This window comes from Thalassophryne amazonica, chromosome 19 (genome assembly GCF_902500255.1).
Source record: "Thalassophryne amazonica chromosome 19, fThaAma1.1, whole genome shotgun sequence".
NCBI lineage: Eukaryota > Metazoa > Chordata > Actinopteri > Batrachoidiformes > Batrachoididae > Thalassophryne > Thalassophryne amazonica.
The window spans coordinates 12,675,785-12,699,904 of record NC_047121.1 but is presented as its reverse complement, the minus strand read 5'-3'; the positions used below and the strand labels follow the sequence as shown (position 1 = coordinate 12,699,904).

The window sequence follows — 24,120 nt, the reverse complement described above, 5'->3', positions numbered from 1 at the left end:
TCTCTGGTTGGACTTTTTAATTTTACATTATTTGTCAAACAATCACTATTCCATCATTCCTTTGAGTTGGTTGTCATTTCAACTCATGGGCACGAAAAATTATAAAATGGGTCAGGAACCACTGCAGTTTCCTCCACAGAATTCCAAATCTGCAAATAAAGGTTTCAAAACAATTTCTGCATAAATATGGATGCTCACCAAAGTGTATTCAAATCTACACAAACAATACACAATTTGAACACAAACAATTTTACAAACACAAATATCTCTACCTGAATATAACTATTAATAAAGAGATGATAAACTTTATAAACATGATCATTTTCTCTTTCAAAAAGCTTTTTGTTTATATAAATGAGTAAAACCACACATGACATTTATTTTTTACTTATGCATTTATTTGCAGATTGTTAAATATGTGTGCACAGATGACAGGTTTACAGGACTTTTTTCCATAAAATTGTGAGACTCTTTTCACAGTCTCTGTGTATTGTTTTTTCAACCTTTCAATGCCACTGAGCAAGTTGTTGATCTTGGCCTCATAGTCCAATGTGTTCAGGACCACTGTGCATCTGCCTTTATCCGCTGGCAGGATAAGGATCCTGCCAGCGTCCAACATCACAGGAGAAGAACAGAAAGCTTTGGCAGCACTGCAGAAGGACCAAAGCATCCTTATCCTGCCAGCGGATAAAGGCAGATGCACAGTGGTCCTGAACACATCGGACTATGAGGCCAAGATCAACAACTTGCTCAGTGACTTCAATACATACGAACGTCTGAAGAGAGACCCCACAAGTGGCTATAAGAAGAAAATCATTAGCTACCTCCAAAACCTGGAGAAAGAGGGACTCATCAACAGGCAGACATACTACAGACTGTACCCGGGGGACACCACTCCATGCATCTATGGACTGCCCAAAATCCACAAACAGGACGTGCCACTCAGGCCTATTGTATGTAGCACAGATTCCATCACATACAATTTGGCCAAGCACCTCAAGTGGATTTTGGCTCCTCTAGTAGGTAACTCAGACCACCATGTGGAGAACACACAAGATTTTGTGAACAAGATCAAGGACCTGCAGCTGGAGGCAGATGAAACTATGGTGTCATTTGATGTGACTTCGTTGTTCACCTGCATCCCCACCACTGAGGCCATCTCAGCTGTGAGGCAGAGACTGCTGGAGGATGTGTCTCTACCTGAAAGGACCAAACTCACACCAGACCACATCTGCCAACTCTTGGAGATCTTTTTTAACACCACGTATTTCCTGTTTAGGGGGAATTACTACAGGCAGATCCATGGTTGTGCGATGGGGTCTCCGGTATCCCCCATTGTGGCCAAACTGTACATGGAGCGAGTAGAGAAGACAGCCTTGACATCGTTCACAGGCATCTCTCCCAGTCATTGGTTCAGATATGTCGATGACACATGGGTTAAAATCAAGCAACAGGAGGTCGAGGACTTTACAGAACACATCAATTCTGTGGATTCCAATATCAAGTTCACATGTGAGGATGCCAGAAACAACCATTTAGCCTTCTTGGACTGTGATGTTATGATTGGAGAGAACAGGCAGCTCCAGACAGAGGTTTACAGAAAACCCACTCACACTGACCAATATCTGCTCTTTGGCTCAAACCACCCCCTTGAACACAAGCTCGGGGTGATCAGGACTCTTCAACACAGAGCCCTACAGGTGCCCACAACTGCAGAGGGAAGGGCTAAAGAACAACAACTTGTACGGAAAGCCCTCACAGTATGTGGGTACCCACGATGGTCCCTGGACAAAGTGTAGAAGTCCCAGAAAACAAAGAGACCAGATAGACAGGAGATGGAGACAAGAAGAAGAGGAGTGTCTCTCCCTTATTTAGCAGGAGTAGGGGAAAAACTACAGAGGATCTTCAGACAGCACAAAATCCCAGTTTACTTTAAACTGGTTAACACCTTGAGACAGAAATTAGTTCACCCTAAGGACAGGATCCCTAGTTACAAATAGAGCAATGTAGTGTATTATATCAGATGTCAGGAAAACTGTAATGAACACTACATAGGTGAGACAAAGCAACCTTTAAACAAGAGGCTATACCAGAACCGCAGAGAGGTCGCCAGTGGACCTCGGTCTGCAGTTCATCTCCACCTGAAAGACACTAACCACACGTTTGAGGACAAGGAAGTTAAAATCTTAGCCAGAGAGAAGAAATGGTTTGAGAGAGGTGTCAAGGAAGCATTCTTTGTAAAACAGTTGAAACCCAGCCTTAACCGGGGGGGCGGGTCTCAGACACGCTTTGTCCCCTGTTTATAATAGGGTACTCAGGTCAAAGCAGTTTCAGTCTTTTGTTCATGGTAATGAGTCATTCACGTCATCAGGAGAGTTGTCAAGGGAGCCATCAGGGGAGGCTTCCATCCCATCATTAGGAGAGTGCACAATAGGTACTAATTAGAGCTATTGTTTAGTCACTAGCCTATAGCAGTCGGGCTCTCGGTAGGAGGGATCTGGTTAGGTTAAAAACTCCAGCTTTTGTTGGCTTCTGGTTTATTCTTCTCTACAAGAGTCAAGACAGAAGTCAGACTACCAGAGCAAGAATTTTAGCTGAGGAAGCTTCTGTGATTTGAAGCGAAACGTCCTCACGTCAAGCAACCCAGTCCAGTCGAAGATTCAAGCTTCTCTACTATCCCCTTAAGTGGTACCAATTAGGTCAAAATTCATGACTGGCTCATGGACTAACTGAAATGTCACATTGTGTGTGTGTGTGTGTGTGTGTGTGTGTCTGATGTCTGTGCTTTGACTCACCTGCCTGGATGCATTTATTGACCAGTTTAATAGCCTTTTTAGCTACCAGAGCTCTGGAGGGTCCATGATGTGGTGGGTACGCATAAGCACTAGAGGATGATGAGTTATCAGCAGCAAACTGCACATCAGAAGGACAAAATCAAACACGCAGAGCTGACAAAGATCTGTAATTATCAATGATGTTCTGTATCTGGACCACCATCTGCACAATGAACTAAAAGACATTTCAATGATTTTAAAGTTCACGTGTAGTGAAATGAATGAAAACAATTTTGCTGAACTGGAAAGATAAACAATCAATCAATATTAACTGCTGCTCAAACCTTTCCAAACATATATCAATGGAAAAAATATCTGCTTCATTAAGAAACCAATTACCACAATGAAACATGGTCTGTATTAGAGTAAATTTGAATGGGAAACTGGAGGTCTGATTTTTTTTTTTTTTTTTTGCCTGTTAGGGAATGCCACTCTTGCATCTGTTAAAGTACTGTATTAATATTAGATTATGACTTGTACCCATTATTGTTGACCTACTCACTCTTCCTTCTTGTGCTGCAGATCCAGGTTGCAGCTCATCGTGGTACTCTTGCTGTCAGAGATTGACACTGTGTTTTTTTTCCTCTTAAAAATGATTGAATTGGTGGAGAAGCGAGTTTGTGTCTTTTAGAGTGGATGGCCCCTCGGGTACGGTGGGGCTGTGCGGCCTGTGCATGCAGGGATACTTTGGCTCTCTGGGTGTGGAGCCCTGGGCTTGCTTGGGGATTTGGGGTTGGGCTTTGGGGGTCTGCTCTCCGGTGCTGCATGGTGGCTCTGCGGGCTTCGGGGGGGGGGGGGGGGGGGGGGTTGGCCTGCACGCCCTTCCGGCTCCTCCCTTGCGGGGTGTGGGTGCGCCTCTGTGCCTTTGGGGGGGGGGGGCTGCCTGTGAGGGCCCCGGTGCTGTGCCGCAGGGCTGCTGGTCTTATTTGGGGGGTGGGGGGATTGGGTAGCCAGCGTTCCTTTTCATGTGGGAGTCTGTCCGCTCTCCATTGGTGGGCTGGGGCCCGGTGCATATCTGGCCCACCACGCCCCTGCCTCTCCCTCCGGGTCTGTGGGGCCCGCCTGTCTCCCTCAATGCCCGTGCCGCTCTTGGGTCTCATCTCGTGCCTTCCCTGGTTTGGGGACCGCCATGCGGGGTGGCTTGTCCATCTCCGGCTGCATGGCCCCCTGTCCCCCCTGTTGGTTTGTTCTTCCCCTGGGCGTCTGGCGCTTGTCCGGGACTGCCCGCCTCCCCCTATCTCATGGTTTCCCTGGCGCCTCCGTTGGGTCTGGGGGTGGGCCGCGGGGCCCAGTGGGGCTGGTGTGTGTGGCTCACTCCCTGCATGTGACGCCCACACCCTTTTAATCAGTGGTGGGCAGTGTTGCCACAGTTACTTTGAAAAAGTAATCCCAATTTTCAATTCAATTTATTTTCATTTATATATCAATCAATTCAATCAATTTTTTTTTATATAGCGCCAAATCACAACAAACAGTTGCCCCAAGGCGCCTTATATTGTAAGGCAAGGCCATACAATAATTATGTAAAACCCCAACGGTCAAAACGACCCCCTGTGAGCAAGCACTTGGCTACAGTGGGAAGGAAAAACTCCCTTTTAACAGGAAGAAACCTCCAGCAGAACCAGGCTCAGGGAGGGGCAGTCTTCTGCTGGGACTGGTTGGGGCTGAGGGCCAAATATAGCGCCAAATCACAACAGAGTTGCCTCAAAGCGCTTCACACACCCCAGAGTAACAGTGGTAAGGAAAAACTCCCTCTTCACGAAGAAAAACCTCAAGCAGACCAGACTCAAAGGGGTGACCCTCTGCTTGGGCCATGCTACAAACATAAATTACAGAACAATTCACAGTAATCCAATTACTGATTATTCCTTGAAAAAGTAACTTAGTTACTTTATTGTAAAAGTAACTAAGTTAGATTACTAGTTACTTTTTTAGTTTCTGTGTAGGCTCTCAGTTGTCCAGGTGGTTTCCATAGTAAATAAGCTTGAATCTTCGACTGGACTGGGTTGCTTGACACGAGGACGTTTCGCTTCAAATCGCAGAAGCTTCCTCAGCTAAAATTCTTGCTCTGGTGGTCTGACTTCTGTCTTGACTCTTGTAGAGAAGAATAATCAAGAAGTCACAAAAACTGGAGTTTTAAACCTAACCAGACCCCTCCTACCGAGATGCAGACTGCTATAGGCTGGTGACTAAGCAATAGCTCTAATTAGCACCTACTGTGCTCTAGTTAGCACCCTCCTAATGACAGGGCAGCTGTCCCTCTCCTGATGGCTCCCTTGACGACTCTGCTGATGACATGAATGACTCATTACCATGAACAAAAGACTGAAACTGCTTTGACCTGAGTACCCCATTGTAAACAGGGGATAAAGCGTGTCTCAGACCCCCTCCCCGGTTAAGGCTGGGTTTCAAACGTTTCACAAAGAATGCCTCCTTGACCCCTCTCTCAAACCATTTCTTCTCTCTGGCTAATATTTTAACTTCCTTGTCCTCAAACGTGTGGTTAGTGTCTTTAAGGTGGAGATGAACTGCAGACTGAGGTCCACTGGCGCCCTCTCTGCGGTGCTGGTATAGCCTTTTGTGTAAAGGTTGCTTAGTCTCACCTATGTAGTGTTCGTTAGTGTTACGAAAGAAAGACACTAACCACACGTTTGCTGCAGAAAACCATGGATGAAAAGCTCACAGTTCGCTTAAAGGGGGCAGTTCAGTCGAACCCACACCCCCTGCCCACGGACTAAGTTTAATGCTGCTATCGACCCACAATGCAAAAATGATAGTAACGCACAGTGACTTGGAGAAGTAACTTTAATCTGATTACTGATTTGGAAAGATTAACGCGTTAGATTACTCGTTACTAAAAAAAAAGTGGTTAGATTAGAGTAACACTGGTGGTGGGCACAGCTAACCAAAAAGTTAGCTTCAATAACAGATAATCAGCTAACAAAAAAAGTTATCTTTTATAAAGCTAAACCAATAAACCACCCAAAAATATATCGGAAGCTACAGAAAATCGATAACTTCCAGTATTGTCTCCAGTACACTTGCAACTACTAACAAGCTGATTTTGAGTTTTAACACCACAATTGCTTCTGGTAGCGTCAAAGGCAACCAGACCCAAACAATGAGTCAGCACTTCTGTCTTTGTGCGCCCTGCCCACTACTAGAAGCTCCTGTTTACTACATAGCTTCCAGCAGTGACGCAGCTGAGAGGAGCAGCGAAGCCCAACTGTCTACTCAATAGCAGTGTCGCTGTGAGGCGGAGGTCTTGGAAAATAAAGCAGTGCTGACTTATGGATTTGATTTATAAATAAAATTAATACCGATAGAATAACTCCATTAATGTCAATTCTGTCATTTTACAAAGTTAAAATATAAACATATATCTTTGAATTTTAAATAATGCATGTTTCTGTGTAGGCTCTCAGTTTCTCTATTAAATAATGCACTAATTCTGAAGTTTTGTCACAAACACAAAGGGATTATGAGTAAAATGTGCCTCCGCTAACACTGATTGGTTGACTAATTCATTCTATGTAAAAACCAGAACATTAATGCGAGGTGTGTCGTGTCATGTGTTAGTGTTTACATATAAATGTGCTTTTGTAAAATATGCCTTTTTTATTTGTAAAAAAAAGCCATTTGCAAAAAGCCACAAAGTCGAATTGTTATTTTGACAACCGTCTGATATAACCGGGGTCAATTCCAATTGAAAATAATGGCGAAGCAACCTGGGCTTCTTCTGGCATTTTTACATAAAACAAATACAATAACGTCTATAAACCCAGAGAATATATTCACGAGTTTTAGGCACAATATACAAAGGGTTTAATGCTGTTGTCCGTGTGGAGCCTGATCAGAGTGTCTCAAATGCATTTCTTTTGTTGTGAAGGTACTGACATTACCCATAATGCACCTGGAGACAGCATGCCCAAATTAAAACCTTCAAAATTAGTGCAATACTTTAAAATTAAAACATATATATCTAACATTTTCACTTTATAAAACTTCAGACGCGACGTTAATTTAAATAGCTTGTCCGAAATTAGTATGTTTAAAATTTTAACCGTGAGTTAAAACTGCATGCCTCTGGATGACTTGGGTGATATTGCCAGCTTATCAGTATGGGGTCAAAAGAAATGAGCTTTTTTTCAATTTCTGTGACCATTTCCCTTTTGCCTGCAGAGGATAGAGGAGTTTCTTCTGGAACCAGCTCTCCTCTGTTTACAGAGGATAGAGCGGTTTCTTTTTGAACCAAGTCTTCTCTGTTTGCAGGGGATAGAACTGCACATCTACTACAAAACATGTAACAGGTAGGTACTCAACTGATTTTACTCTTAATGTTTGTAATTATAACGCTTTGTTCACCACGCCTCCAAAAATATGTTAGCAGAGGTGGGGGTGGTTGCGGTGGGGCGTGGGCAGTTGCGGGGGGGGTTGGGGGCCATGGTCTCTATGGAGTGGGATGTTGCCCAGCTCTCGTTTGGGCGGTCTCATGATCTTGGGCTTTGGTGTTTGGGGTGGGGTCCAGGGTGGGGGTTGGATTGGAGGCTGGGGGGTCCTGCTGGCTGTGCTGGGGGAGTCTTAGGTGTTGCGGGGCCTCGTGTGCTTCCTGGCCTGGGGGGTTGGGTCCCGCCTCTTGTCTGGGGGCCGAACGCCGTCCTCATTTGGCTTGGTGGTCTCTGCCCAGACTTTTTTTTTTGCAATGGCTCCTCTGCACCCCCATCCTCGCCACCGCTCGCTCTCCCTTTGTGGGCCCTGGTCCGGGTGGTGTGGTTCTGGGGCCCCCCTTTTCTGGCCCCATGCCGGTGTGCTTCCCTTGGGTATGCTTCCTGTGCTTCCGTGGGGGGAGGGCGGTGTTGGGGGTGCATTCTGGCGCTGCTGAACCATTCCCCTGGTGGTTCATCAGCCTGTCCCGGTGGCTCTGGTGGCTGCCCTTCCTGGCCCGTGCTCTTCCACTGCCCTTTTTCTCCTGGTTTCTCTTGGGGCCCTGCGTCCTGGATCCATGTCCGTCTATTGCGTGAAAGCGGCCGTATGGCTTCTGACATGCCAGAGTGGTCCACGTCATATGGTGAGGTTCTGTTTTTTTTTTTTTTCTGTGCCCAACACACCAGCCACAGTAGTGATCAGATATTTAGCTGTGATCTGGGTCTCTGTGTGTGGATGGTTGTGCGTTTGTGGCCCATAATTCGGTTTTGGGTACTCTCAAGGGGATCAAGACTCTGGTGTCATAGATTAAGGTATGGATGCTCACTAATTAGACAACAGACTGTTGCTGTCACTACTTGTTCATGTGTGGTTGGCTGTCCTGGTAAGTTGTATGGTTGGGGCCTCGTCTCCTCGGTGTCTCATTTCTCATCACTTCACAGTTATTGCCTTCACCACTTGCCTTTCGTTCTTGTCTGTCTTCGTGTTGTTTTGGTGGTCGGCCCTTCCTGATAGAAGCTGTCAGTTGGCTTTGAGTATGATGCTGTAGGCTGATCGGGAAGGGCAGATGAGGTCTCTCTCTCACACACACACACACACACACACACACACACACACACACACACACACACACACACACACACACACACACACACACACACACACACACACACACACACACCATACCGTCTGTCTTGCAAGAATAAATTGTATATACAGTAGTGTTCAGAATAATAGTAGTGCTATGTGACTAAAAAGATTAATCTAGGTTTTGAGTATATTTCTTATTGTTACATGGGAAACAAGGTACCAGTAGATTCAGTAGATTCTCACAAATCCAACAAGACCAAGCATTCATGATATGCACACTCTTAAGGCTATGAAATTGGGCTATTAGTAAAAAAAAAAAAAAAAAGTAGAAAAGGGGGTGTTCACAATATTAGTAGCATCTGCTGTTGACACTACAAACTCAAAACTATCATGTTCAAACTGCTTTTTTAGCAATCCTGCGAATCACTAAACTAGTATTTAGTTGTATAAGTTTTTCACGATTTCTTCACATCTGCAACACATTAATTTTGTTGGTTTGGAAGCAAGATTTTGCTCGTTTACTAGTGTGCTTGGGGTCACTGTCTTGTTGAAACACTCATTTCAAGGGCATGTCCTCTTCAGCATAAGGCAACATGACCTCTTCCAAACTGAGCCATGATACGTGGTATGCGAAATATAGGCCCAACACCATAGTAGGAGAAACATGCCCATATCATGATGCTTGCACCACCATGCTTCACTATCTTCACTGTGAACTGTGGCTTGAATTCAAAGTTTGGGGGTCATCTCACAAACTGTCTGCGGCCCTTGGACCCAAAAAGAACAATTTTACTTTCATGAGTCTACAAAATATTCCTCCATGTCTCTTTAGGCCAGTTGATGTGTTCTTTGGCAAATTGTAACCTCTTCTGCACGTCTTTTATTTAACAGAGGGACTTCTTGCAAATAAATTAGCTTCACACAGGCGTCTTCTAACTGTCACAGCATAGATCATTGTAGATGAACAGCCTATAATTTTCTGCACCTGCGTATAAGTTTTCCCCTCTCCAATTAACTTTTTAATCAAACTACGCTGTTCTTCTGAACAATGTCTTGAACGTCCCATTTTCCTCAGGCTTTCAAAGAGAAAAGCATGTTCAACAGGTGCTGGCTTCATCCTTAAATAGGGGACACCTGATTCACACCTGTTTGTTCCACAAAACTGACGAACTCACTGACTGAATGCCACACTATTATTGTGAACGCCCCCTTTTCTACTTTTTTTTTTACTAATAGCCCAATTTCACAGCCTTAAGAGTGTGCATATCATGAATGCTTGGTCTTGTTGGATTTGTGAAAATCTACTGAATCTACTGGTACCTTGTTTCCCATGTAACAATAAGAAATATACTCAAAACCTGGATTAATCTTTTTAGTCATATAGCACTACTATTATTCTGAACACTACTGTATGTGTATTAATGTCCATAAATGGTTCTGCCATTTACCATTACTATATATGCAGAGGCAGGTTGGGTAATGAATGAAAGGGTGGACAAATAGTCCTAATAAATTCTGGTTTTCTATTCAACAACAACAACAAAAAAAAAACTTAATCCAAATTTTATCATTCTGGTAAAAGTAAACTATTAAAACTGAACTAAAGCTCATAACTTGTTAAACATGATCAGAATTTGGCTTTACCACACTAACAGCAGTGATTAAGACATCAAGAAGGCAGCAACACATACTGAGGATTCATCAGCAACGTCTGACGGCACAGTCATGGCAGGAGGCGCCTTATGTAGCTTTTTACTCCCTCCCGTCTCGTCCCTCTGCTTGTGGATGGTGTTGTACAGTTTACTGAGGCTGGAGCTTGGGTTTAGGCGCTGGACCCTGTGGGCGCCGAATGCTTGGATCAGCCGGGCTGTATCCACAGTGGACATAGAGCCAGATGCGGTGGACAAGTTGTCTGACTCTTCTCTTTCTGGAGGACAGAGCTGCTGTCTCAGGGTGGAGACGAGGGAGGAACACTCCTCTCTCCGTTCAGGCACTTCCTCTCTCACTGCTGTGAACTCAGCACACACACCCCTCTTAACCTCTCCAACACTCCCCCTTCTGTCTCTCACCACTGCAGGATCTTTTCCCTTCTTCCTGCTCCTTTGTTCCATGGTGTAAGGATTCTGATATTCCTTGTGCTGTTCTTCTGACAGAGTATTAGCCCTTGTCCTTTGAATAAGAAGTGACAGACACTCGGCCCGCTCCAGCAGCGACTGTCTATCATTCGTCGGAAGGGACTCATCTAGGTACCATTGATCATAGCACCTTTGCCACAACTGGTCCAGAGTGCTGCTCCTTTGCTTGGCGGCAGGCTGATTCAGGTCAGAAACCCTCTTCTCTTTGTCTTGCTCCGCCCTTACCTGAGAGACTGGACCTGGCTCAAGGTGAGCTGGATAAAATACCTGACCTCTGGCCTGTGGTTGGTCATAATTGAGGGACTGCACTGGGCTGGTTCCCTGGTCTCTCTTAGAGACCTCCTGGTAGCATGATGAAGGCACTGTGGTCAGGGCAGAAGACACCCGAGAAGGTGGCTTTGGAGCTCGATTTATACACGGGTGTAAGCTGCAGTCAGCTGCCACAAAAACACCTACAAGAAATAAACATTTGTCCACCCTGTTACTTCAAGACAATGAAAAAATGTTGCAGAGGATCTGATGTAGCAAAATAAACTGAAGGGTAAACAGTGGCCTGTGTTCAGCTCACCTCTGTGTCCTGTTGTTTGCATTTTGACGCCTCCAGTTTTTGCCCTCTTGCTGTAGATGCCTTCTGTATGTCTGATTGTCACCCCACGATCCAACTTTGAGTCTTCATGCCCCAAGATATCACTGCTGAAGCGTGGGGGCACAGCTTCATCTGAACCTGGACACAATTCAATAGTGACTTGTTACTATTGGTTACACCACGCCGCTCAGCAGTTGACTAGAATAGTTTATTTTCACCGGTCAGTGGAACTGACCATGTTTAGTCTAAAGTCCCTCTGTGCTCTGTCTTTGTCTCCCTTGGCCCCTCAGCATGAATGTTTAATGCACTGCTTGGTGCACATTACAACAGACCAGCTGCTACCCACACAGACACCAGGGAAATTAAAATGAGAGCTTTTTTAATTTTAATTAAAGTCAGAATTTCTGTTTCATCAATTTAAAATAAAATCTCTAAATCATAACACAAATTCCATGGTATCTAAACCTTTATTCCAATGTATAAATGCATACGTAATTTTCTGCAGCTATTTCATATTAGTCTCTTTAAAATTGGACTGGTAGATTGCAGAGTAGGTAGCTCAGTGGGATAAGGAGTTGAGCTACCAATATGTAGACTTGGATTTGATTTCTAATCACGCTACTTGTGTCCTACATCTGCCTTATCCCAGTCCACCCATCTCTAAATGGGTGCAGGCCTTGCCTGGGGAAGTAACCTGTGATGGACTGGTATCCACCAGGATGGAATCCATGGATAAGCACCAGCACCACTGAGCCTCAGGGCTGATATTATTTCTTCTTCTTCTTAACACTAAAACATGGTATTGACAATTCAGACTGTTCCACCGCTTAACTAGCTGCAGTGGTGGGCACAGTTCCGTTAATCCGCGAACCACTAATTATCGAAGCTAAAGTTTTCCATCCTCTACCACTTGCCACTGCTCAGACAGTGGTCTCTCTCAGTTGAGCTGAACCACTATTAAGATTTTTAATATTTTGTGCGTATCCGCACTCTTGCCTCATCACCAAGAAGTGATCACTACACCTAAAGTAGTCCCACAACAAAAAGTGTATTTCGATTTAAAAATACATAAATATATCAAATATAGCAAGGAATAAGTCCAGAAAATATTTTCTGAGGCACAAAATGAATAATTTCAGCACTCATGAAGAAGCAAAATTAAATTTTATTGGGCCTCACGTTTACATTCCGTTACTGCTCATCCATCCACGACTGGCACATTCAGAGTGGAGCAGTGTGTACTTACCCTCTCACTGATGCATGCGTGTGGCTTCATGCCATGTTGGATGTCTTCTTGTTTACATCCGGGAAACCTCGCAAGTAGTCCGGCAGCCTTACCACAAGCCCATATTGCAGCGATGACTTGGTACAGTCAGAGCTGCGCGCAGTGTGAATGTTTTCATTATAGGATTAGCTTTTCAAATAACTTTAAAAACCATCATCGGACCAATTACCTTCCGAGAAGTTTTGGTCTGATCATTTTTAGATCGCAAACATGTTTTTGTAGGTGAAGTGAATAAATCTGAAACAGTTAAAAAATATTTGTTAAGTCTCATATCAAAGATTTTAGCGCTTAACTGTTAAGTGTTTAGTAGCAGATAAACAGCTCTATATTGTGTAAAGAGAGGACAGCTGGTTTCAGGAGAAACCGCTCTATCCTCTGCAGCCAAAGAAGAGATAATTGCTCTCGACACTATACTAACTCACCGGCATACAGTTTTACCTCATGGTTAAAACTTTAACCAAACTAATTTTGGACATTAAATTAACATCACTTCTGAAGTTTTATAAAATGAAAACATCAGCTATATGTTTTAGTTTTAAAGTATTGCACTAATTTTGAAGGATTTAGTGTGGACATGCTGTGTCCAGGTGCATTATGGGTCATCTCAGTACAGTCGCGACAGGAGGAATGCATTTGAGACGCTCTTATCAGGCTCCACACGGCCAACAGCATTAAACTCTCTGTATATTGTGCCTAAAACTCTCGTGAATATATTCTCTGGGTTTATAGACGTTGTGATTTGGGCCCGAGTAGGACAACGTCCTGCGAGGACCCTATTGTAATTGCGCTGTTTATTACACTATGTAACACAATTTTTGTTCCTGGCTTCTAAGTGTTATATTTCAACAGCTTATGTCTAAAGTCTATGGAAAAATGACTACATTCAGCACAAACTTTGATTTTATTTTTTTTAACGTTCTAGAAAGTTTCTTGAAATTCTAGATAATTCTCGAAACTTCTACAAAATTCTGGACAGTTATAGCAGTTAAAGAATATTATATTCTAGAAGACTACTCAGTAGCAGTGAAGGCGAATCGAGAATATTCTTGAAAACAGTCAAATTTCAAAATATCATTGTCCTGATCACAGAAGCAAAGTTTCTGTGGAATAACAGCTATTTTCTATTTATTTAAGACATAACAGGTTAGGAAAACACACTGTGTACCCAGGAACAAAACAAAAATAACATTTGTTACATAGTGTTATTATTATTTATTAGGGCACAAGTAGGAAAAAGTCCTACGAGGACCCTATTGTAATTGTGTTGTTTTATTATTTTTATTATTATTAGGGCCCAAGTAGGACAACGTCCTGCAAGGACCCAATTGTAATTGTTCTGTTTATTATTATTATTATTTATTAGGGCCCGAGTAGGAAAAAGTCTTACGAGGAGCCTATTGTAATTGTATTATTTATTTATTATTATTATTATTATTATTATTAGGGCCCGAGTAGGACAACGTCCTGCAAGGACCCTATTGTAATTGTTCTGTTTATTATTATTATTTATTAGGGCCAGAGGAGAAAAAAGTCCTATGAGGACCCTATTGTAAATGAGCTGTTTATTATTGTTATTATTATTATTACTATTATTAATAGGGGCAGAGTAGGAAAAAGTCCTACGAGGACCCTATTGTAATTGAGCTGTTTATTATTTATGTATTATTATTATTATTATTATCATCACTTTTAAAATCCAAATTTCGGCCCTTTCCCATGCTCAAAAACTCACCAAACTTTACAAAGTCGTCCGGCCAGATCCGAAATTTGTTATTTTGGGGGTCGCGCACAAGGTCGCAGCGAAATAGCGCCCCCTAGAAATTTTCAAAAAACCCTCCGCATAGGGGATTTTTCGTCGTAGCCTCACGAAATTCGGTACACATATTTACCATGCTGGAATGCACAAAAAAGTCTCTTACTGTCATGGTGAAATGTCGACAGTAAGTCGGCCATTTTGATTTTAAGTTTCGATTTTGAGCTATTTTTTGCCATTTTACTTTAAGAGGTCCTGATGTCACATACTTAATACAATCAACTTCATTCCACTTCTAAAACATGCAGAACAAGTTGGTGGAATGTAATTGTTCAAAAGAATGGAATTAGTTCAAACTGCGTGGCTGCTAGGGTTCGTCAAACTTTGGCGAGCCTCACAAAATTCGGTACACATACAGTGAGGAAAATAAGTATTTGAACACCCTGCGATTTTGCCAGTTCTCCCACTTAGAAATCATGCAGGGGTCTGAAATTTTCATCTTAGGTGTATGTCCACTGTGAGAGACAATCTAAAAAAAAAAAAAAATCCGGAAATCACAATGTATGATTTTTTAAAAATAATTAATTTGTATGTTACTGCTGCAAATAAGTATTTGAACACCTGTGAAAATCAATGTTAATATTTGGTACAGTAGCCTTTGTTTTCAATTACAGAGGTCAAACGTTTCCTGTAGTTTTTCACCAGGTTTGCACACACTGCAGCAGGGATTTTGGTCCACTCCTCCATACAGATCTTCTTTAGCTCTTTCAGGTTTGGAGTTTCAGCTCCCTCCAAAGATTTTCTATTGAGCTCAGGTCTGGAGACTGGCCAGGCCACTCCAGGACCTTGAAATGCTTCTTACGGAGCCCCTCCTTAGTTGCCCTGGCTGTATGTTTGGGTCATTGTCATGCTGGAAGACCCAGCCATGACCCATCTTCAATGCTCTTACTGAGGAAAAGAAGTTGTTTGCCAAAATCCCGCAATACATGACCCCATCCATCCTCCCTTCAATACGTTGCAGTCGCCCTGTAACCTTTGCAGAAGAGCACCCCCAGAGTATGATGTTTCCACCCCCATGCTTCACGGTTGGGATGGTTTTCTTGGGGTTGTTCTCATCATCTAAACATGGTAAGTGGAGCTGATTCCAAAAAGCTTTATTCTGGTCTCATCTGACCACATGACCTTCTCCCATGCCTCCTCTGGATCATCCAGATGGCCACTGGTGAACTTCAAACGGGCCTGGACATGTGCTGGCTTGAGCAGGGGGACCTTGCAGCCCTGCAGGATTTTAAACCATGACAGCATCATGTGTTACTAATGTAATCTTTGCGACTGTGGTCCCAGCCCTCTTCAGGTCATTGACCAGGTCCTCCTGTGTTGTTCTGAGCTTTCTCAGAATCATCCTTACCCTACAAAATGAGATCTTGCATGTAATCCCAGACGAAGGGAGATTGACAGTCATCTTGTGTTTCTTCCACTTTCTAATAAATAAGCATAACAGTTGTTGTCTTCTACCAAGCTGCTTGCCTGTTGTCCTGTAGTCCATCCCAGCCTTGTGCAGGTCTACAGTTTTGTCCCTGGTGTCCTTAGACAGCTCTTTGGTCTTGGCTATCACTTCGAATGGCTGTCACGCCCACATACTTCATCGTCGATCCTTCAAACTTGCTGGACATGATGAGGCCTCCGCCGTGAACGTCTGCATATAATAACTTCCCACCTCCGCCATAGCGCCCGCCCCCCCCCCCCCCCCCCCCGGGGTAACAGGAAATGTCCTATTTTTACTTTAACAGGTACTGATGTCACATAGTTAACCCCAACAACTTCATTCCACTTCTAAAACATGCAGAACAAGTTGGTGAACGTAGGAGATGATCACCGTGAAGTTACGAGTGACAGCGTCCATGTGGCAGCATACCGAATATCGCCCCTTCGCCATGAAATTACGTTCTTCCTTTTGATGGCTTTAATTTTTGTCATATTATCATGAAAATTGATACACAGGTCAAGTACGACAACCTCTTACAATTTATAGGGGCGTCGCCCATGGGCGGGGCAAAATGCCTCAATAGCGCCCCCTTGAAACTTTCAAAAAACCCTCCCCATAGGGGTTTTTTTGGAGTAGGGAGATGAAAATTGGTACACGTGACTTGCATAGACGTACAAAAAATGGCCGCTATGGTGCCGCCATTTTGACCCTTCGCCATGGAACTTATTCTTAAACAGGTCCTGATGTCACATAGTTAACCCAATCAACTTCATTCCACTTCTAAAACATGTAGAACAAGTTGGTGAACGTAGGCGATGATAGGAGTTTTTTTGGAGTAGGGAGATGAAAATTGGTACAAATGTATGACTTGCAAAGACGTACAAAAAAGTCATGAAAATGGCCAAAAATGGCAAAAATTACCTCAAAATCAAAACTTAAAATCAAAATGACCGGCTTCCTGTAGACATTTCACCATGATGTTCATTAAGAAACTTTTTTGTGTCTCGTAGCATGGTAAATATGTGTACCGAATTTTGTGAGGCTACGATAAAAACCCCAATGCGGAGGGTTTTTTTGAAAACTTGTAGGGGGAGCTATTTCGCTGCAACGATGTGTGAGACCCCCAAAATATCGAATTTCGGATCCGGCCGGCTGACTTTGCAAAGTTTGGTGAGTTTTTGAGCATGGGAAAAGGCAGAAATTTGGATTTCAAAAGTGAGAATAATAAATAATTAATAATAATGATGATAAATAATAATAATAAACAGTGCAATTACAATAGGGTCCTCGTAGGACTTTTTCCTACTCGACCCCTCCATCCATCCATTTTTCTTGCGCTTTATCCGGAGTCGGGTCGCGGGGGCAGCAGCTCAAGCAAAGCCGCCCAGTCCTCCCGATCCACACACACCTCCCCCAGCTCCTCCGGGGGAACCCCAAGGCATTCCCAAGCCAGCTGAGAGACGTAGTCCCTCCAGCGTGTCCTGAGTCTTCCCCGGGGCCTCCTCCCGATGGGACGTGCCCGGAACACTTCTCCAGCGAGGCGTCCAGGGGGCATCCGGAAAAGATGCCCGAGCCACCTCAACTGGCTCCTTTCAACGTGGAGGAGCAGGGGCTCGACTCCGAGCACCTCCCGAGTGACAGAGCTCCTCACCCTGTCTCTAAGGGAGCGCCCAACCACCCTGCGGAGGAAACTCATCTCGGCCGCTTGTACTCGCGATCTCGTTCTTTCGGTCATGAGCCAAATCTCATGACCATAGGTGAGGATCCGAACGTAGATCGATCGGTAAATCGAGAGCTTTGCCCCCCTACTCAGCTCTCTCTTCACCACGACGGTCCGATACAGCGACCGCATCACTGCAGATGCTGCACCGATCCATCTGTCAATCTCATGCTCCATCCGTCCCTCACTCGTGAACAAGACCCCGAGATACTTAAACTCCTCCACTTGAGGCAAGGACACTCCACCAACCTGAAGAGGGCAAAGCACCTTTTTCCGGTCGAGAACCATGGCCTCGGATTTGGAGGTGCTGATTTTCATCCCGGACACTTCACACTCGGCTGCAAACCGCCCCAGTGCACGCTGAAGGTCCTGATTTGATAAAGCCAACAGAACCACATCGTCCGCAAACAGCAGAGATGAGATTCTGTGGTTCCAAAACCAGACCCCCTCTACACCCTGGCTGCGCCTAGAAATTCTGTCCATAAAGATAATGAACAGAACCGGTGACAAAGGGTAGCCCTGGCGGAGGCCAATGTGCACTGGAAACAGGTTTGACTTACTACCGGCAATGCGAACCAAGCTCCTGCTGCGGTCGTATAGGGACCGGATAGCCCTTAGCAAAGAATCCCGGACCCCGTACTCCCGGAGCACCCCCCACAGGGTGCCCCGAGGGACACGGTCAAATGCCTTCTCCAGATCCATAAAGCACATGTGGACTGGTTGGGCGAACTCCCATGAACCCTCAAGCACTTGATGGAGCGTGTAGAGCTGGTCCAGTGTGCTGCGACCAGGACAAAAACCACACTGCTCCTCCTGAATCCGAGGTTCGACTATTGGTCGAATTCTCCTCTCCAGTACCCTGGAATAGACCTTACCGGGGAGGCTTAGGAGTGTGATCCCCTGTAGCTGGAACACACCCTCCGGTCCCCCTTCTGAAACAGAGGGACCACCACCCTGGTCTGCCAATCCAGAGGCACTGTCCCTGACCGCCACGCGATGTTGCAGAGGCGTGTCAGCCAAGACAGTCCCACAACATCCAGAGACTTAAGGTACTCAGGACGGATTTCATCCACCCCAGGAGCCTTGCCACCGAGGAGCTTTCTAACCACCTCGGTGACTTCGGCCTGGGTAATGGATGTGTCCGCCTCTGAGTCCCCAGTCTCTGCTTCCTCTTCGGAAGACGTGACGATGGGATTGAGGAGATCCTCGAAGTATTCCTTTCACCGCTCGACAACATCCCGTCAGGGTCAACAGCTCCCCACCCGCACCGTAGACAGTGCTGGTGGAGAGCTGCTTCCGCCTCCTGAGGCGTCGGATGGTTTGCCAGAATTTCTTCTTGGCCAACCGATAGTCCTCCTCCATGGCCTCCCCAAACTCCTCCCAGACCCGGGTTTTTGCCTCTGCAACCGCACGGGCTGCGGCACATTTGGCCTGCTGGTACCTGTCAGCTGCATCTGGGGTCCCACCTACCAACAAAGACAAGTAGAACTCCTTCAGTTTGACGGCATCCCTTACTTCCGGCGTCCACCACCGGGTTCGGAGATTGCCGCCGCGACGGGCACCAGAGACCTTGTGACCACAGCTACGAGCGGCCGCATCGACAATGGAGGTGGAGAACATGGTCCACTTGGACTCCATGTCTCCAACCTCCCCCGCGATCAGGGAGAAGCTCTCCCGGAGGTGGGAGTTAAAGACCTTGCTGACAGAGGGTTCTGCCAGTCGTTCCCAGCAGACCCTCGCGATACGTTTGGGCCTGCCAGGTCTGACCGGCTTCCTCCCCTCCCATCGGATCCAACTCACCACCAGGTGGTGATCGGTTGACAGCTCAGCCCCTCTCTTCACTCGAGTGTCCGAGACATGTGGGCGAAGGTCAGATGATACGACTACAAAGTCGATCATCGACCTCTGGCTCAGGGTGTCCTGGTGCCACGTGCACTTATGGACACCCTTGTGCTCGAACATGGGGTTCGTGATGGACAAACTGTGACTAGCACAGAAGTCCAACAACTGAACACCACTCAGGTTCAGATCGGGGAGGCCGTGCTTCCCGATCACCCCCCTCCAGGTCCCACCGTCACCGCCCACGTGGGCGTTGAAATCACCCAGGAGAACAATGGAGTCCCCAGTCGGAGCGCTATCTAGTACCCCTCCCAGGGACTCCAAGAAGGTCGGGTACTCTGCACTGCCGCTCGGCCCGTAGGCCGAGACAACAATGAGAGACCTGTCCCCGACCCAAAGGCGTAGGGACGCGACCCTCTCGTTCACCGGAGTGAACTCCAACACATGGCGACTGAGCTGGGGAGCAATAAGCAATGCGACCCCAGCTCTCCACCTCTCCCCGTGGGCAACACCAGAAAAGTGGAGCGTCCAGCCCCTCTCCAGGAGATGGGTACCAGAGCCCAAGCTGTGTGTGGAGGTGAGCCCGACTATCTCTAGTCGGTATCTCTCAATCTCCCGCACAAGCTTAGGCTCATTCGCCCCCAGCGAGGTCCCAGGACCCGCCCTCGACCGCGACCCAATCCTCTCTGCACACAACCTCCATGGCCCCCTCTGCAGGTGGTGAACCTACAGGAGGGCGGGCCCACGTCGCTCTTTCGGGCTGAGCCCGGCCGGGCCCCATGGGCTAAGGCCCGACCGCCCCAACCCCAGGCCTGGGTCCAGGGTGGGGCCCCGGCTCCACCATACCGGGCAATGTCTCGGTCCTTGATTTTTTACTGGTCATGAACTGCCCTTAGTATGACCCGTCACCTAGGACCTGTTTGCCTTGGGAGACCCTACAAGGGGCACAAAGCCCCGACAACATAGCTCCTAGGATCATCCGGGTACGCAAACTCCCCCACCACGATAAGGTGGCAGCTAGAGGGGGAGTAATTATTACTATAAATAATAATAATAATAATAAACAGCGTAATTACAATAGGGTCCTCGTAGGACTTTTTCCTACTCAGGCCCTAAAAAACGTTACTAAAAGACACAAAACATAAATAATGCATGGCCTGTGGTCTTATAGTTTTTCAAAATGTGGTTGGTGGTGGACATGTAATGATCCTGACATTTACTTTGTCTTCTATTTCTGTAACTGCAGACTGTATGAAACCAACATATTTGTTTTGTGAGATTAGCTTTATTTATTTATTTATTTGTTAATATATATCCATTCCTACATTTGAGGCCTGCAGCATTTTCAAAGAAAAAAAGGTTGGGACAGGGCAGTTTATTGTTAATGGAAGAATTAGTTAATAATATTTACAGCCAGTTTTCTTGGGAAATGTCCGAGGATGAATACATGAATATTTCCAACTCACTGAATATTTCTTAGACTTTATTTACATCAATCATTCATAAATACAAACAGTGTGGTACTTTATGGTAAATCTGTGTCAGGTAGGCAGATCTCAAAAACTGAATGTCCATGCTGGAAGAAGACAAGTGAGGGAAGCCACCAAGACACAACTTTGGAAGAATGTTTAGCTTCTGTGGGTGTTGAGTGGAGAAAGTGGGAACATAACATTTTTATCTTCATTTTACATACAGTCCCTGCTTTTTTAATTTGTGGTTGTTTCTGTTCCATTTCTGAAATTAAAGAACTACTATAAGGAAAAGTGTTAACATTTTATTGTTTTTTAAAACTTTTTAGTATAACAAACACAAAAACCAAACTCTTATAAAGAAGGAAAAAATACACAAAACTGAACAATGCAGACTGATTTGACTCGTGATTTGACTCGTGATTTTTGAAAATAAGCGGTAACTGACTTTGAAATAAATGAAGCGCAGAGCTGCAGCCTAATTTTGAAAAATAAAAATCAGCAGCTTGTATTTTTATTCAGACTAGAGTTCATTTCCTTTTTTTTCTCCTCCTCAGTCACATTTTGTGCTTGAACATTAAACAACTACATTAAGTCATCTAAAATAAATATCTGTGGAAAATAACAGCCTGTTAAGTAGTCCAGCAGTTAAGGGATAGAATCGTGCACTTTTTTACAAAAGCGCCAAACTTTGTCCAGGGACTCTTTAGGCTATATTAAGTCATGTCAAAGCGGGAGACATTTGATTTTAGCCCTGTATCCTGCTTTTTTAAAAGGGTGTTTGCATGGTTATAATACAGTGTATATTTTGTTATTCATATGACAATATGATCATATGGTTATTATGTAGGGAGCCAGTGATCAAGATTGGACCTTGTTAAACTGTAGAGAATGGCTACTGCAACTAGTGCAAAGCTATACTGAGCTATGTGATCATGTATCGTCCGTCGTGCGGCATCATACGTTGTCGTACATCCTTATACATTAGCAGAGTGGTATGTTTCAAAATGGAAAGAGGTTAAATTGTAACATTAATTTACCATTATTTTTTAAGAGTGTAAACTATGTTTAAGTGAATTTGTAGCATACTTTCTTTTTCTATGCGTGAAAACAGCTTTCAGTCACTTTAAGTAAATTAAATATAGAGTCATGATTTTATGTTATGGAAGATATAGCATGAGGTAAACTGAGTGTTTTAAATTGTAAACTAAATGGTTATGGCCATAAAAACAAAATTGATTTCTTGTAATTAATAAAAAAGCATTTCTTTCCATTCAAACACCGTTGTTATTTTAGAGTGTAAATATGTTAGAGTGCATGAGTAGCATCTTTCCTTTGTCCTATGCTCGCAAACAGCTATATTGCATAGGTATATTGATATTCACAATGAGTTATACCATATTTAGTCACTTTCCCTAGATTAACGCTTTTTCTAAGAGTGTAAGCACACTGAAGTACATTCGAAGCATCCCTACTTAGCCTTAATACATTTTTCATAACCAAAAAGTTTAAATTATAAACTTAAATAGACATTTGGATAAGAGTTTGTCATGAATTATATGCTGTAGAAGGCTGAAAATGGTTATTCTCTTAAACCCAAGTTTTTAGAGTGTAGACGTTTATGGATTCAATGTCTCCCGATCTTATATACTTCAGGACACTATAAGGTTCCTCAGATAAAGTTTTGGCGCTTTTGTAAAAAAGTGCATGATTCCCCAAAAATTTGTCCCTTAACCGCCGGACTAAAAGTTGCGAGTTCTCAGCTGCTTTATGTGATTTCTGCTTCTGAACATCACTGCAGTTTCTCCACATCAGGTATTTTTTTTTTTTAAACACACGTGTGTGTGATTTTTATTCTGTTCATTCATATATTCTCATTTTAAGGAATTTTGACCAATTTATTTCATCTCACAATTTCAGTATAACTGTCACCGACATGTGCACACCATGTGAATAGGACGTACCGTCAGAACAGTCCAGAGAGAAATAAAGGCAGCGCCACAGTTTAGTTTGTGTTGCGTTTCACACTGCGCTCAACTCGCCCCTCCCCCACCCTCTCCCTCCTCGCAGCCACCCGACTCGCGCGCGCACACACACGGCTGGCTGCAGCAATTGGAACCAGACTTAATTTTAGACGGCTTTAAGCAAAGCTGCCCGCTACTTTTTCGGCGTCTTTTTCGAAAATTAACCGCTCAAATGACACCAGGCTCGCTGCCTAAAACCTTGGTTCTCGCTCCTGTCTGCTCCTGTGAATTTTTAATTCCATACCGTACCAATCACGTGAATCACAGTTGACTCCCATCCCATGGGATTCCCGAAAAAATGTCAGCCTGTACTACGAATGCACACTCCATACAGTGGTCTCACGCACGCATTGTTATCATGTTTTCTGATTGTCCGCTGCGTGGAGAGTGGCGGGACAAACCGATTACGATTTCTCGCGAGGTGAGAGACAAAACGTGATGTAAATAAGAAAAGAAAAAGGCTGCAGTCAGGTATTTTGGTTCAGAGCAATGAAAATAAAGAATATGAACGTTTTAAACCAAAAAAATGCCACTTGTCTGGTCGGACAACAATTAGAGCATGCTTGTCCGATCACATTTTACACTTGTCCCGGACAATCGGACAAGCGTTAATGTCGATGCCTGCCTTCCTGTGAACACCTAGTTACTCTTACACCTCCACTGCATCCCCGTTTTATTTAAGTTTAATGACAATTTGTTTCTGTCAAACAGTATTTTCAATTTGTTAATTTCTTCAGTGATTTCCTCCAGAACTATCTGCCAAGCTGAAAAACTGCTGCATCCTAGTAAGGGCAGGATACTACTGGAATGAATTTGAATAAGGAAAGTTGGGGTTTTTCCCCCTCACCAAAATGGATGCTGCACTCACTGCAGTTTATTGTCTGGAATAGTCCCAGATTGCATTTCAGAGCTTCTAGAATTCCAAAATTTTTGTGCGGGTGGTGTTGGGGGGGTAAATTTGGGTTTCTGCTTTTTTGTTTTTCACCACTTTCATCCCTGAATATGTCAATCGTAAATCACTTTTGTGAGGATTAAAGTCACTAACCGGGACTCCTGCCTTGTTGCAAGAAAGAAACGAGAATTGTCCTCTGTTCTGTTCACACAGCTCCAAACGCTGCACAGCTCCCTGCCGAGTCAAGTTAGAATGATAGAGTCCAGTCAGAATTAATAAATTCAAAGCGAAATGCCATTTAAATCAAATGACACCTCTTTTCAAACGTTGTAATACAAAAACTGCAATCGATCAAAACGTTTTTTCCTCCCAAAACGAGATGTCCTGCGCTGATGTGCAGCAGCTGGCTGAGCTCAACTCAGAGGTATGGAGAGACATTCATGCCAAAATGTCTGAAAGCAAATGCTTTTGACAAAAACTACAGATTGTATTTATTTTTATTTATTTCCAGAGAACAAGGATCCAGCAACCAATTTAAAATGTTGTTGACACAGAAAACCTGTAAAGCCTACTTTTAGTACAC

At 44.4% G+C, this 24,120-nt stretch overlaps 1 protein-coding gene across 1 annotated transcript in view; it reads right to left on the bottom strand.

The window, feature by feature from the left end:
- The window catches only part of LOC117501065 (Alstrom syndrome protein 1-like), a 35,356-nt gene extending 11,622 nt beyond the window's left edge, over positions 1-23,734 (bottom strand). Inside the window, exons 1-4 of the mRNA XM_034159872.1 lie at positions 23,691-23,734; positions 11,052-11,207; positions 10,040-10,935; positions 2,796-2,913 (exon numbers count right to left, since the gene is read on the bottom strand). Coding sequence (XP_034015763.1) covers positions 2,796-2,913; positions 10,040-10,935; positions 11,052-11,073 — 1,036 coding nt within the window. The 5' untranslated portion in view covers positions 11,074-11,207; positions 23,691-23,734. The remainder of the gene's footprint in view (positions 1-2,795; positions 2,914-10,039; positions 10,936-11,051; positions 11,208-23,690) is intronic.
- Between the last annotated feature and the right edge of the window lie 386 nt (positions 23,735-24,120).